Source organism: Chionomys nivalis, chromosome 4, assembly GCF_950005125.1.
Source record: "Chionomys nivalis chromosome 4, mChiNiv1.1, whole genome shotgun sequence".
NCBI lineage: Eukaryota > Metazoa > Chordata > Mammalia > Rodentia > Cricetidae > Chionomys > Chionomys nivalis.
In genome coordinates this window covers 114,432,739-114,448,122 of record NC_080089.1, presented here as the reverse complement: position 1 = coordinate 114,448,122, position 15,384 = coordinate 114,432,739, and the positions used below count along the sequence as shown (strand labels likewise).

Here is a 15,384-nt window from a genome sequence, read left to right as displayed (position 1 = left end):
ATTACACATGGAGGTTTGCAAAACAAGATCATAAACTGTGCAGATCAGAATAAATATACCGTGAGTCAGACTGTCACTCATAAGCTCCTGGAAATCTCCTCAAAGGTTGAAACTCCCTATTGTGTATCAAGCTGAGATGTTGTGAGGGAGACAGAGAGGGAAGAAGATGTCACTTAGGAAGTAAGAAGGACAAGGAGTTTAGCGCTTACATCAAGTCAGGTGGTACACTCTCCTGGGGATTCCTACAGTGCATGGTAGAGCATCCCAGACAAGAGGACCAGTGCTCATGGCTACATGTACTCTGTGTATAGGCCTGTGTGTGTGCTGGCAGCAGTGAGTTTCTGGGAAAAGTTGTAGGGAAAAAAATAAGCATAACATTATCAACCCAAAGTTTTGAAACTTCATTCAAATCACTAGAAAAATTAAATTATTACCAGAAAGGAAATAAACTAACATTTTAAAACCTGTAGAGCCAAGGCAAGACATTACACATTCCTAATAACTTACTAGACGCAGACCCCACACACAATGACTTTAGTGTCAGGTATCTTTCTTGCCTTTGCCTCTGCCATTTTAATAGCTTTTTTAAAAAAAAAAAAAAAAAAAAACAAAAAAACTCTAAAAATGCCATTTAAAACAATCAGGCTCTTGAAGGATTCCACATCACCTAGACAGAACACAAACTAGTGTGCAAAACTTGAGTGTGGAGGTCAAGCATATACATCTGAACTTGAGTGTGGAGGTCAAGCATATACATCTGAACTTGAGTGTGGAGGTCAAGCATATACATCTGAACTGGCTAAAGGAAATCAGAAGTAGCAACTACTTCAGGGTTTTCTTTTTGTTAACAGAGAGGCAACTTCCTGTATCCCATTTATAAAAACTTTTCCCCCAGGTACCAAAAATATAAAATTCAGTTATATGGACCATTTCCTTAATTTCAGTATCATACAAGCTAACAAAGTACAACTCACTCTGAACACACACACATCCACGTCCAAACACGTTTATAATGACACAACCAGGATCTGTGACCAGTTGCCTCTTCACACTTCTAGAATTCACCAGTGACCCAGAATCTATAGCTGACAATCAGCAAAGCCTCCAGCTCGCCAGAAAAGCTTTCATGAAGCAGCCAGGACTCTCGCTATACCCTGGAAAGAAATCAGACGGTCTGCTCTCCAAAACACATCCTCAGATCCTGAGAAGTATGGAGACGTTCAAATGGGCCAGCTGATTTATAGGCAAGCTCTTCAGCTACTGCTTCCTTGGGGAATGCCTCTTCAATCAAGCTTACGAAGCAAAACAGAAGGCAGACTGGATGTCGTATCAACAACAGAGTGGAGGACCAAAACCCAGCGGGAAAAGCAGGCTGGGGGGCTCCATGCTACCAGCCTATGTGTACTATACGAGTGTTCTTTAAGCACCTGCCTCACGAAGAATGCTGTAGCCAAAGCAGGTGAAGGAAAACAGGACAACACACGGAGACTGCTAGGTACAGACGACACACCACCAGGTCCTCCACAGGCTGGTTCACCCTAAAATATAACCTGCTCTCCACTCTGAGTTTCTTGTTAATATAGAGAAACTAAGCAAATCAGCAAAAGTTGTGTCAAAAACCAGCTTCATTCTTGTTAGTAGCATTCAGGGTCATCTTCTCATTGATATATACACATAAAATTCTGAAACTCTTTTAAATCATCTAGCTTCAAGACTGTCTGGTCCAGCTGGAGACAACTGCACCTCACAGATACAGTGCTCAGCTGGGCCAGACTACTTGTGACTCAAGGAACCCACACGTCATTCTCTTGGACCTTCTCTCTCAGCTGCTGCCCATTCTGAATGAGTGCTGAGAGCCCTGAACAGAACCCAAGCCTCTCCCGTCTAAAGCCCCACAAGGGAAGCTCCGCTCCACAGTGTGGTAACTGAGAACAAACTGCTCATTTCTAAAGTCAGGAGTGGCGTCAGCTTCCACGTCCATGAATGAACGAACAGTAGACTACACCTACCACCAGCTTCAACATGCACATATAAAATGAGGGAAGAATTATAGGCTGCTCATCATCATTAGTCAGAAAATCACAACAAATGCAGACAAAGGCCATGAAGAACCTGTGCCTCTGGGGCGGCTGGAGCAGCGCTCTCGCTGCCTTCCACACTGCAAACTGAAGGGAACCACCGGCTCAGAAAGCACAAGATTACATTTGGCTTGGACTGTCTCTTTTCCAAAGTTTTCAACTTGGAAACGACATTTCACAAGCTACAGTCCCCAGGAGCAACAGGCAGCGGCAGCTAGCGTGTTAGACTCAGGAAGGCCACAGTGTGTTAGCCAGCCCAGTTGTACTCCAGCAGTAGAGTCCAAGTGGCTCCCGTCCTGAGAAGATCTCAAAGCTCAGTCTCCCACCTCCTGCGCATGCACACAAAATTAGCATCCTGCCAAGGCTGCTGCTTTAGCTGCATTAAGAGCACAGTAAAGGGGAAACAGTCATTCATCGGTGTTACCTTAAGACAAGGGAAAAACTAGTAAAGCCCTGAAGGAAAGGGAACACTGGACCACTGGGAACTAATAGATCCCTCTCAAGATCACATTACTGTAACATAATTTTTATCTGAAAGGATTTGATAGTCAGACATGGTAATATATGCCTGTAATCCCAACTCCTGGGAGGCAAAGCAGGTAACACAGCAAGACCATGCTTCAAAATCCAAAACTAAAACCAAGCAACAAAAAATACTCCCTAAATCTGCTTGATGTAAACAAAACATAATTTCTACAAATACTAAGGATTCATATGAACTCTGGCTCCTGGTGCTTCTCTGTGTCTCCAACCTACAAACTTGGAATACTATTTAAGGTCCTTATCTATGCCTTGCTTCTTTTGGCTTTATAACCCCTTTACAGATCACTGTCTGACTGGCCAGCATCTCTGTGACTCAGCACATATCCATAGCGACTGTTTCCAGGGACAGAAAAGGTCACTGTACCATTCTCAGTCATGACACAGACAATGCAAATCTCAAGAAGAGCCTACAAGTGTCAAAAACAGACAATGATTACAACAAAACTTTTACTGATAAAAAAAAGTTCATAAAATTCCCTAACAATGTTCAATTCCATTCAAGATATATTTGCCAAGTATCTAATATAAGGTTTTAAACCAACTGTAGAGGACACAAATAAGTCAAGACTCTATATCAAGGGCCTGATGTAGGAGCTACATTCTAGAAAGCAAATTGACTAGCCAATTCCTACTTCCACAGTGTGGTGATTTGAAGACGATCAATATCCCACACATGCAGAAATGACTTGTAACAGACCAAACTATCTCTGGATGTTCCTTAGCAGTCATTGTCATGGTGATAACACAGTGGTTCACAGTGCTATCTATAGTGCATTAAAAACCTCCTGAAAACGGGGCAATGGTGGCACATGCCTTTAATCCTAGCGCTCGGGAGGCAAAGATAGGCAGATCTCTGTGAGTTCAAGACCAGCCTGGTCTACAGAGCAAGTTCCAGAGAAACCCTTTCTCGGGAGAAAAAAAACAAAAAAACAAAACCTCCTTAAAATAAAATCACTTCTCCTGCTTTTAAGATCTGCACGCGCTCACGCTCTCTCTCTCTCCTCTCTCTCTCTCTCTCTCTCTCTCTCTCTCTCTCTCTCTCTCTCTCTCTCTCTCTCTCTCACACACACACACACACACACAAACTAGCCATATACTTCACTTTTTAAAAACACCTTGTTTATGAGATTTTTATTGCAGCAGTATTCAGTAGCAGCTAATATCATTTTTAAATTTAAATATCATCTTAAAACAAACAGAACTGCCAGTCAGTTCATTTTTGTGAACACTGTCTGAGCATAATGATCTAATGTGTGTGTTAAAAAGAGCCTGGCACCAGGACACGAGACAGGATCCATACCTTAGTCTCCCGGCCCATCATATATTCAAACAGGACTTTTCGCAAATATTCAAACTCAGTAGGTTCTCCGAAGAGTGAGACATCAGTGTGGTGCAGATTGCCACCTGTCAAGAAAGAAAATCAAACCCAGATAACTTGCCACTCAGAAACCAGACACATCAGGACACAAAGAAGGGAACAGAAAGAGGCACTGTTTCCCACAGCTGCTTGGTAGAAGTGAAAATAAGAATTGTTGTAGAATTTTTATTTCCCGTATCCTCCTCTTACAAGACCAAGTCAGTGTAAAAGTTCCTTAACGTTAGTGTCTCTGCTAATAGCATGTGGATGACTTCAGGCATCTGGTGACTGACACTACCATCTTCATTTTATTAATGAGTTAATATCTCAGACATTTCAGCATTCTAATATTAAAGTACTCAGTTCAAATCAAATTTTAAAAAGTGTTTTGAAACACAAGATAAATAAAAAACCTGAAAGTGTGCAAAGTATGGTGTCATAGTGATTTTCAAATATTTTTATGCAAACTGTGTCCAGTGGCACAAGCCTGAAATCCCAGCTACTTGGGGGCTCAAGAAGGCTATTAACTGTGTGAAGGGAGAAAACAGAAAGAGGAGTAAGAAAGAGTAAAAAAGGCTGTGGATAAGATAAATATAATTATATGCAAATATGGAAATGTACTGAGAGCTCATTAATTTTATAATTAATATATGCTAATAAAAATAAAATAAGAGGAAATTTAAGATCTTATGAAAAAGAAAATGACAACCTAACTTGAGGCCACAGTGGTGCCAAGGAAAGTGGACATCAGTGGGCTGAAAAATTTTACATCCTGTGGTGTGCCAATTCTATTCTTAGTTCCGTATTCTATAGAAAAATCTTCTACGTGTAAACTATAGGAGACATGGACAAGTATGCAACGAGCTAATGGAATAAAATATACAACCTAGATGACTCTCAAACTTACACTAAACAAGGCCGGGCAGTGGTGGCACACGCCTTTAATCCCATCACTTGGGAGGCAGAGGCAGGCGGATCTCTGTGAGTTTGAGGTCAGCGTGGTCTAGAAGAGCTAGTTCCAGGACAGAACCAAAAAAAGCTACGGAGAAACCCTGTCTTGAAAATCCAAAAAAAAAAAAAAAACTTACACTAAACAAAACAAAGAAAAAGATCACGTAAATTCCACAACTGGGAAAATCGAAACAATTTATTGCTGGAAATTTATACATAGATATTAAATATAAGGGCAGAAGAATAAATAGCACAGTGTCAGAGGGGTTCAGCATCATGAAGGTGCTGATTATAGATTACAGAAGTACATACAGGGGCTTATACGGAGAGGAAACACTTTATTTCTCGTTATAGGAAGGTGATCATTCAAATCTTAAAAGCAGCAGCATGCAGAAGGTCAGTGTGCACAGTCAGTCCATCAGACTGCTCGGATTCTCTTCGTCGTTTAGATGTGCTGATGTATGCAATGTGTATGGAATAATGTTTGGCACTCGGATTTAGTATGTATATAAGAAATGAGGCTATAAGACACTGCATGAAACAAAGCAGGACAGACACAGAATGACAAGTACTGCAGGACCTCACTCACATAAATGAAATCTACACAAGCTAGATGCAAAGAACAGAATAAGACGGTAGTTAGGCAGTTATCACCAGCTGGGAGATCAGGTGGAGTGGGGGTGGTCATTGTTCAAAGGAGACAAAATGTCAGCATCATAACAGAAACACCTTCAAGACAGCTGCCGTGCTGGGAAAGCAGCAGGTCTAGATTAACTGTGCTCACAGTGTACTGGTGTGAATGAAAATGGCCTGCACAGACTCATGTATTTGAATGTCTGGTTCCTAGATGGTGGAAGTGTTTTGGGAGAACAGTAGGAGGTGTGGCCTTGTTGGAGGTGTTGTGTCACTGGGGAGTGAGCATTTAAGTTTCAAAAACCACACCACGCCCAGTGTTTGCCTCTCTGCCTGCTGTCTGTGGATAAGGATCCAAGCTGTCAGCTACTGCCCCAGCACCAAGCCTGCCCGTCTGCCTGCTACCATGCTCCCAGACATGATGGTCATGGACTCTAACTCCCTGACACTGGAAGCAGCCCCTAGTCAAAGGCTGTATGTAATAAGCTGCCTTGGTCATGGTGACTCTGCACAGCAGGGCAGTGGCTGAGATAATCACCACGAAAGGTTACGTGTGTGAGGTGACAGCTGCCAACAAGCTCAACTTGGCACTCCGCCATGAACAAATATTTTAAAAGCAGCATGCTGCAGCAAGTATATAGTTTATACTTATCGACTACTAAAAAAAATGATACAAAATAAAAGTAAAAAAAGAATTTGAATCAGCACACACATTCATAAATCTCCTGGCAGCTGCCCGCTCACCTTTGTAAGGTGTCCCCACGGTTGTCCCACACACAGGCTTTTCATATCTCTTCAAACGATCTTCTAAATTATGAACCTAAAGACAATATTCAAACCATACCATAAAGTTAATATGAAGATCACATGTAAGGAAAAGAATAGCTACAGGAGAAGAGCTACTGGATGCTTTTCAATGCTGAAGGAACAATGTATGCGATAAAATTAAAAGAAATAGTTTCTTTGGCAGAAACTAAAAGCATATTCAATAGAGAAAAATACATAAAGTTTGAATTTTATTATAATAAAACCTTTTTGTATTAAAAGATTACATCAAAAATGTGAAAAGACAAATTACAAAATGGGAGAAAATATTTGCAAATCACACACCTGATAATAAATTTGTATCCAGAATACATAATAAGCCCTTACACCTCAGCAACAAAAAGAAAACATAACCCAGAACAACCACACGACATTAATAAATATGACATCATCCCAAAGAAGAGATACAAAGGGCCAAGAAGCTGATGAAAAGATGGCTGGAGTCAGTAATCATTCGACAAATGTGAATCAACACCACAGTGAAGCTCCCTCCTAGCTTCTTGGGCGGCTACAGTGAACCATCTTTCCGGTAAGGGTGTGAAAGGTCCTTAAAAACCACTGCTGCAGTGCGGAGCAGCTGCTATGGGAAACAGTGTGGCAGCTTCTCAACAAGTTTTCATACGGAAAGCAATCCACTCTTTCCTACACACACACCTGAAAGAACTGCAAATGCTCAAGCAAGAAGGGGTACACAAGTTCAGGTATGGGTATTCCTTTAGTCCCACCACTCGGGCAGGAGGATCTTTGTGCCAGTCTAGTCTACAGCCAGGGCTATACTGAAAGGCCCTGTTTCAAAAAAAAAAAAAAAAAAAATCAAAATAGTAAACAAACAAAAGCATGGAAACACAAATGTTCTTAACAGCACTACTTGCTACAGGCAAAAGGTGGAAACAATCCAACTGTGTGTGTAAACTGGTGAGTGGCTATCAGCTGTGCTAGGTCCATACCATAGAATTTGATTCACATACTGTTCACAGAAGAAAGTAAGAAGTAGCTGGGCATGGTAGCACAGGCCTCTTTTTCCCAGCCAGGGCAGCTGACAGACAACATGGATGGACAGACAGAATATACACCGTTTCACTGTTGAAGCTAAATCATAGGCTGTGTACTGTATGGGCACATAAGATGAAATGCACACAGCATATAAATCCACAGAAACAGAAAACAGTAATGGTTATTAGAGGCTGAAGGGAGAGAGTAACAAGGATTAATGGTTAAGTAAGTATAAAGTTTAAATATAAATAGGAAGTGCACAATGATGAGCTTCTGATATGAGAACTTTATCACAATAAAAATGAGCAATACAAAACTCGCTGTGCTGTGACAATTTTGAAGATTTAAAGACACTTAGGCAGGGAGTGCTAAAGCAGTGAGCTTGAGAACAGTGCTTCACTACTAGGAGAGGAAAGGCAGGGTGACTTACTTTACTTTAACTTAGTGACTGTCTTTATGAACCTGAAAGCACAAACCATTTCAAGCATGCTCAAGGTAAAGCATATTACTGTCCCGCTGCAGCACCTGTCAGGTCTTGTCTATGTGTATTTTAAGAAAACTGGAAAAGTTGGGAGATTTAGTCTCTTAGGGTGGCCTAGTGTTCTCCACAGCTCGGGGACAATCATCACTAGGCATCACATACTGCACATAAACACACACTGGCATGTGCTTACGCTGAGTCCCTGGAGAGCACTGAAACTGAGTGACAGACACTGTCCACGGATACTATGTGTAAAAATCATGTAACATTAACTCAATCATTGGGGAAAAGCACTAAAGAATGATTTTCATATTTTTCCTTTGAGAAACCAGAAAAATAATTCCTATTACAATGATAAAAATGCAAAACATTCAAAATGTCAAACATTAGAAATAGCAGGATATGTTCTAGTTTGGGGCTGGAGAAATGACTCAGCAATTGTGACCACAAGCTGCTCCTCTAAAAGACCCAGGTTCAATTCCTAGTGCTCACAACTGTAACTTGCTTCAGGGGACCATGCCAACAGGCATACACACTGTACACTGATATATGCATGAATACAAAATACCCATACATATAAAATAAAATAAATCTTTTAAAAAAATAACAAATGTTCTAGTTTAAATACATACAATCATAAATGTAAAGACTGTCTCAAAGAACTTGTGGATCTAGAAATAAAATTTCCTGCTTAAGACAGAAAGAATTTCACTGGGTGGTAGTGGGACACACCTTTAATTCCCATACTGGGGAGGCAGAGGCAGGCGGATCTATGTTGAGTGTGAGACCAGCCTGGTCTACAGAGCGAGTTTCAGGACAGTAAGGGCTCTACACAGAGAAACGCTGTTTCAAAAAAAACCAAACCAAACCAAACAAAAACCCATCAACAACAAAATAAATGCCAGGCAGTGGTGGCGCACACCTTTAATCCCAACACTTAGGAGGTAGAGGCAGGTGGATCTCTGTAAGTACAAGGCCAGCCTGGTCTACAAGACTAGCTCCATAACAGGCTCCAAAGCTACAGAGAAATCCTATCTCAAAACAAAACAAAAAGGCTGAAGGAATTTCAAAGCAAATATTAAATCATTAACTCAATTGTTTTGATATTGGCCAAGACCCAAGCACACATCAACAGACACTGTACTCGCCAGTACCTGCTCTCTCAACTCCTGCTCCTTTAACTTGGAATCGCTGATCAGAGTGGTCTTCTGAGCTAGCTGTGCCTGAAAGAACAAAAGCCAGACTGAAATGCGGGTGTCTCATTGACTCCTGGACATGTTTCTGTAGTGCCTGCCAAAAACATTCTTTGTAGAAAGTGTCTTTATGTTCTAACTTGTTTTTTTTAAAAAAAAAAAAAAAAGGGTTGGGGGTTGGGGACATGTTTCTAAAATGTACTAGCTTCAGTAAACTTCAATGAAGAACTAATCTTACCTGTAGCTCCATAATTGTTACCTGGAGATGGAAAAGAAAAACAAAACAAACAGCAAAGAATGTGAATAATAAAACTGACAAGGAGAGGAAACGACAGAACAAACAGCTGTGACATGACAACAAAGCAGGAAGCCAGCTTCCCATCCTAAGAGAGCGAGCGGTCTGAAATGAAGCGGTTTCGAGTCTTTGTTCTTAGCCTTGCCTGTTCCTGTGACAGGCTGTCACACACAGCCACAGGCAGAGAGGCTGTAAGGCCGGGAAGTAGCGCTCCAGCAGCAGAGGATTCTTCACCCCCCAGCGTTACTGGACACGAGAATATGTTCGTGTGTCACTCAGAGAAGTCTGTGAGTAAACGGGTCAGATCTTTCAAAATCCTTCAGTACATTTCTAAGCACAACCCCCAACGCTCATGCTGGGCTCTGATTACAAACTGTTTCTCATGGTGCTCAGCACAGATCCATGTGACTGAGGACCATCTAGAATGCAGAAGTAATACTGCATCAGTGTGATTCCAACTGTCTGGGAGGCTGAGACGAGAAAACTGCTTAAACAGAAGATTCAAACTAGCCTTGGAAACATGCCAGAGTTACCATCTCAAGTAAAAAACAAAATCAAAATATTGAGAAGCACTGAAGCATACTCACGGAGAATTAGGAGACTATAAAGGAACAAATCTGTTTATAGTTATTATTTTCTGCTTTCTTTTGCAACAAGGTAAAGGGCTCGGCATGAATATCAATTTCACAATGTATCAACACTCTATGGTAGTCCGGATGCAACATTAATACTCTGACACTAGGGGAAGTTCATGTTAGTAAAATACATGTGTTTTCATGGAAGTAATACTTAATAGCAAGGATACCTACAGCCACGACCACACACTAAACAAACAAACAAACAGAACTACAGGAATGGCTGTCCTTAAAGGAAAGGGGCCTTTCCGCTAGCTCAATGCTCAGTGTTCAACTGTATCTATAAGGAGTGAGGCTTCTAACTGCTGTTATCAGTGACTGATAATCTGTACGAAATCTTCTCAAGGGTGGAGTCACAGACAGTGTTTGCCAGCTCTGTCAGGCCAGTCATCTAACTGTGTTTGTATCTGGTCCAGTAGCCAAGGAAAATGGAACCAGCACAGAATGACTGAAAAACCATCATGTTCGTGCACTACAAGCCAGGATACACTATAAGGTAGAGTGCGGATTAAATATGCCCAAAGAATGCTGCTGGGGGTGCGGAGTCCTCACGACTTGAGTGCTGCGACCACCGCTAGGTTATCCACACTCCAATGGCCAGCGTCACACGCACACACACGCAATAGCCCAGGTTAAAATCAAGGGTCACAAAACAAAATCACATGAAGTGGGAGGGGGATTGTTAGGAGGAAAAGGGAGGGCTTGTGGGAACAGGAAGAGTTAGAGGATGGAGAGGGGTAAGTATGACAAAAATATATGCATCTATGCAATTGTCAAAGAATAAACAGTAAAAGAAAAAAGTAAAAAGCAGACATTTTTAAGAGGCCGTCTCAGGATGTCACATTTGCTGTGGATGGTTTCTGGACTGGCCCAAGGGTGTAAGGCTCAGTCTGTTCTTCTACAGTGTCTGTGGAAGACGAGAACACCCTGGCAAACAGGAAGTCTAGGTTTTGAGTGGAAAGCCTGGATTTAAATTCCACTACACTTATCTGAGGAAGAGACCTGGTCAGTTGTCTTCATCAATTAGACCATGAAACCCAATATTTACAGGTTCAACAGAACCGCCGTATATGGGCTGCCCATGCATGCGTCAGTACTGCCAGGGCACACATTTCAATTCTTTTTTTTCACAACACATCATGAGATCTGAACATTCTGTTGACCTCTTTGGGTTTTGATTGTATTTACTGAAAAAATAAAGCAAGAAGCCTTAAAGGGTTCCTCGGGGTTAAATGAGATTAATATATGCCACAAATCGGGGAAATGATGATGTTTTCAAGAACAACAAGAAGAAAATCAAAGTTCTCTCACATTGTCCTCCACGCTGTTCTCCTGATCTAGCCTGTGCTCATACTTCTTCTGCAGCTCCTCAAGTTGAGTCTGTAGGTCATTTACTTTTGCAGTCATTTCTTCTTCACGAGCCTTTGTTGAAAATAGCAATGTGGTAGTAACATTAAAACCACGCAGAGAGGGAGCGGTGTACAACACTCTCCTAGCCACCTTTCCGACCCAGTGAATTCCGCTTCAGTGCTCCTCGCTCTTCCCCGGGCTACCATGGCACCACCCACATGCCCTCTGTCCATTGCCCAAGGTCATCAAGCCTCTCACCCTGGGCTAATCAGATCTTGTGCTCTAAGGTTGGGGTACTTTCTACAGTGGGTGCCTAAACACATTCAGGAAATAAAGTAGGATTTTTTTTTTCTTTTGGTTTTTTGAGACAAGGCTTCTCTGTAGCTTTGGTGCTTGTCCTGCTCTTGTAGACCAGACTGGCCTTGAACTCACAGAGATCTGCCTGCCTCTGCCTCCCAAGCGCTGGCAAGCTTGGCTTCTTGACGGCAGCATTTTCTCAGGTGGGCTGTTTGCTAGAGGCCTAAAGTAGTATTTTTACGCACAAGAAGCTATGAAATGCTTTGGATTCTTTTTCTTCACCACCTACGGAGCAGCTGTGTAGCTCTGAAGTTGGTCTGAGTCTTGTCTACTAGCCCACACATTTCAGTCATCTCCATGTGGAGTGGGCAGTTAAGTAACAATACAACCAGTCTAACATGTTGGTGACCAATGCAATATTCATTTCCCCCCAAACATTGCAAAAACAAACAAACAAACAAAAATAGAAAAGGCTGAACTAGAAAAAAATCTTTTAGGCGATTTTTGTCCCCATGGTACTACTCAGAAATTCTGACACCCAAGTCATCTCTGTTCTGCCCCGAGGACACTCAGCTCTCCTCGGTCATCAAACTGGCAAGGGCTTTGTGCTAAAGAATATTTAGAGCTAGAATATCAATCTGATTTGAGTAATGAAGATCCATGTCCTGGGTGAGACAAACAGGAAAACAACCACCAACAGGTGTCATTTAACAGATACCAACTGTCAGAAACACGAGGAATACCATTCTCAACAACAGACAGATGGTTAGGCACAGACAATGTAGAAAGCCTGATTTTAATATCACTTCTCTTGAAGAAGGCTAATGAGAAACAAAACCACATGACCTTGCTCTATGTTGGCCAATGTTCAGATGCCTCCTCACTGAGGCACACACTGACCTAGCCCCACCTCCAACACCATCAACCGGGAACTGGGCTACTACTGTCCTTGGTCATGGCTGTCTTGAGTCTACCATTGCACATCCCTATGCTTACCCAAGTCAATGTGCCTGAGTTTTCGAAGCTACTTCCTCAGGCACACTGTGACAGTCAGCTGTGTCTGACACATCCTTTGACAGCTGCAAACTACTAACTAAGCTAAGGCAAGCCTTTTAAGAATTAGAGAAGAACCCCTAATGGATTATCTCTGACTTAAAAAAAATAGTCTGGATCTGGGAGACACATCAGTGGTAGGGGGGCTGCCAGAGAGACACTAGGTTCTATGTAAATTCCTAGTTCAGGGAGGGAGGGAGGGAGGGAGGGAGGGAGGGAGGGAGGGAGGGAGGGAGGGGAGGAAGAAAGAGGAGTGGAGAACTATAACTTTCCTGACTGTATTCTTTAAAAACAAACAGAATGAAAGTGATTTCACTGTACATGATTTTCAAAGATGCATGTGAATACATTTGATTCAAGTTTTTCTAAATAAAAATTAAATTTCAAACTTTTAAAGACACAGCACAGAGAGGTTGGAGATCCAACTCGGTGGGTAAATGACACAATCGTCAAGACTCAGGGTCAGATTCCCAGCACCCATGTAAAAGGCCAGGTTTGATGGCACAAGTCTATACCTCTAGTGCTGGTGGGGAGACCCTGGGGGTCAATCCGTCACGGGAACTCCAGGTTCAATGAGTGACCACGCCAGGGAAAGCAAGATGGAGAGCAGCTGAGGAAGACAACTGACTTGGCATCTCCACTGCCTGAGGGGCTATTCTATAGCTGTGAACAGGTCACCTGACCCCAGCAACTCTTAGGAGCATTTAACCAGGGCTTTGCTTACAGTTTCTGAGGGTTAGTCATTATCATCATGGCAGAAGCATGGCAACACACGGCAGGCACTCAAACAGTAGCTGAGACACATCCTGATCTCAGGCAGCAGACACAGATCTAGTGACTGTGCCTGGAAAGCCCACTCCCAGTGACCCACCTTGTCCAACAAAGCCATTTCTCCTAATTCACGAACTAGGGATTAGACATTCAAATACAGGAGCCTATAGAGCCCATTCTCACTCAAACCAGCACACCCACCTACACACAAGCATAACAGAGGTGGTAACAACAACTCAGGTCAAACATGAGCAGAGGTAAAATGAGTGAAGAACAAGCTCAACCCACGTCCTCTGGAGACTGGAGTAGCCCTGGGCACCTTCACGGTCATCACATAGAAGAAGATATTGACAGGAGCAGATGCGCTGGGAGAGGATGGAAGCCCAGCAACAAGGAGACCAGGTGTCCAGTTCAAGCAGCAGACTGGACCAGATGAGACAGCAGCATACAGTAGTAGCAGCGGTGCAGAGGGAAGAGGAACAAAAACTATGACTGGTGTGGGAAGTCCTTCTGTCTATGTGCTGCTTTTGGTTTTATTCATTTGGTTAATGAATAAAGAAACTGTCTTGGCCTGCGATAGGGCAAAAGAACAGAGCTAGTCAGGGAGAAGCCATGTACCCTCACCAGAGTCAGACGGAACTTTAGCCAGAAAGTCACAGCCACGTGGTGATACACAGATTAATAGAAATGGGTTAAATTAATATGTAAGAGTTAGCCAATAAGAAGCTAGAGCTAAAGGGCCAAGCAGTGATTTAATTAACACAGTGTCTGTGTGGTTATTTCAGATCTGAGCTACCAAGCAGCTGGGAACAAACTAACAGTCTCCTTACTACACTATGACTCAATGATAAAGCACATCTTCAGAGTCCAGCATATGCTGGATACTATGCTGGGATATAAGCAGATCTCTTACCCTAACTGGAGAGATGTGCTTATGTGAGGGGCTTAGGGACACATGATTCAAGAACAAGTGTCTCAGGTCTTCAGATGTGAAAGATAAGAACACTATCTAAAGAGCCATCAACCCTGGCACTTGGAAGGTAGAAGCTGGAAGATTACACAGTAAGTTCAGGACAGCCTGGGCTACATGGAAGCCTGTCTCAAAACACCAAACCAAACCAAACCAAAACAACAACAACAAGAAATGCTATCGAAGATAGGGAAGAAAAACCTAAATGCTTTGTGCTTAAGTTTGCTGTAACACACCATAGAAGAATGATAACTAAGAAAGAGCAGCACTGTATGGTCAATGTGACAGGAACTTTCCAGAAGGGAGAGGGAGACGGGGAGGAGGAGGGGGAGGGGAGGGGAAGGGAGGGAAGTGGGGAGGAGAGGAGAGGAAGAGAGAGCACTTATGTGCTGGGGGAGAGGGGTTGCCCCCTTTCCCTACCCCAACCTGGACCATCCACATGCTGAAAATGAGAGAAGGAACGAGGCTGGCTGGCCTTCCTGGGAAGACTCCAGCCGGCTGAGCAGCCTTAGACACTGGCCTGCTCTAGTTCCCAGACCTCACCCAAGCATAAAACCTCACTTTAATCTAGTTTCTGGCACAGGAAAAATGTCTCTACACCTGAAAAACATCAGCACTACCATAAAATACAGAGCGCTTCAGAAGAGAACGCAAATAATAGTACGTCAATGATCTCCTCGTATGTCTTGGCCGTTCTTTTCAGGTCCTCATCTTTCTCGGCGATCTTTCTATGCAACTGTTGGGTCTCTTCTTGGTGGGTCTCCAGAAGCTCAGCTTCCACCTCTTGGGCCTTGTCTAAGTAAGGATGAGGGACACACATAAGAAAACATGGTTGTGACTATCTATATGCCAACAGTAGTAGGAATTCTCAATTCAAATTAATGTTCATAAAATTCAGCAGAACAGACAAGGCAAGGAGCGAGGCAGGTTAGAGAAGTTTCTAGAGTCCCTGGGAGAGC

At 42.7% G+C, this 15,384-nt stretch overlaps 1 protein-coding gene across 8 annotated transcripts in view; it reads right to left on the bottom strand.

Annotated features, from left to right (window-relative positions):
- Nucleotides 1-15,384, bottom strand: part of Golga4 (golgin A4) — a 91,236-nt gene that overhangs the window by 7,522 nt on the left and 68,330 nt on the right. For all 8 annotated transcript variants that reach the window (XM_057766280.1, XM_057766283.1, XM_057766282.1 and 5 more), the window contains 6 exons: nucleotides 15,090-15,220; nucleotides 11,296-11,406; nucleotides 9,293-9,313; nucleotides 9,016-9,084; nucleotides 6,307-6,382; nucleotides 3,922-4,025 (listed from right to left, as the gene is read on the bottom strand). In XM_057766280.1, the coding sequence (XP_057622263.1) occupies nucleotides 3,922-4,025; nucleotides 6,307-6,382; nucleotides 9,016-9,084; nucleotides 9,293-9,313; nucleotides 11,296-11,406; nucleotides 15,090-15,220 (512 nt within the window). The remainder of the gene's footprint in view (nucleotides 1-3,921; nucleotides 4,026-6,306; nucleotides 6,383-9,015; nucleotides 9,085-9,292; nucleotides 9,314-11,295; nucleotides 11,407-15,089; nucleotides 15,221-15,384) is intronic.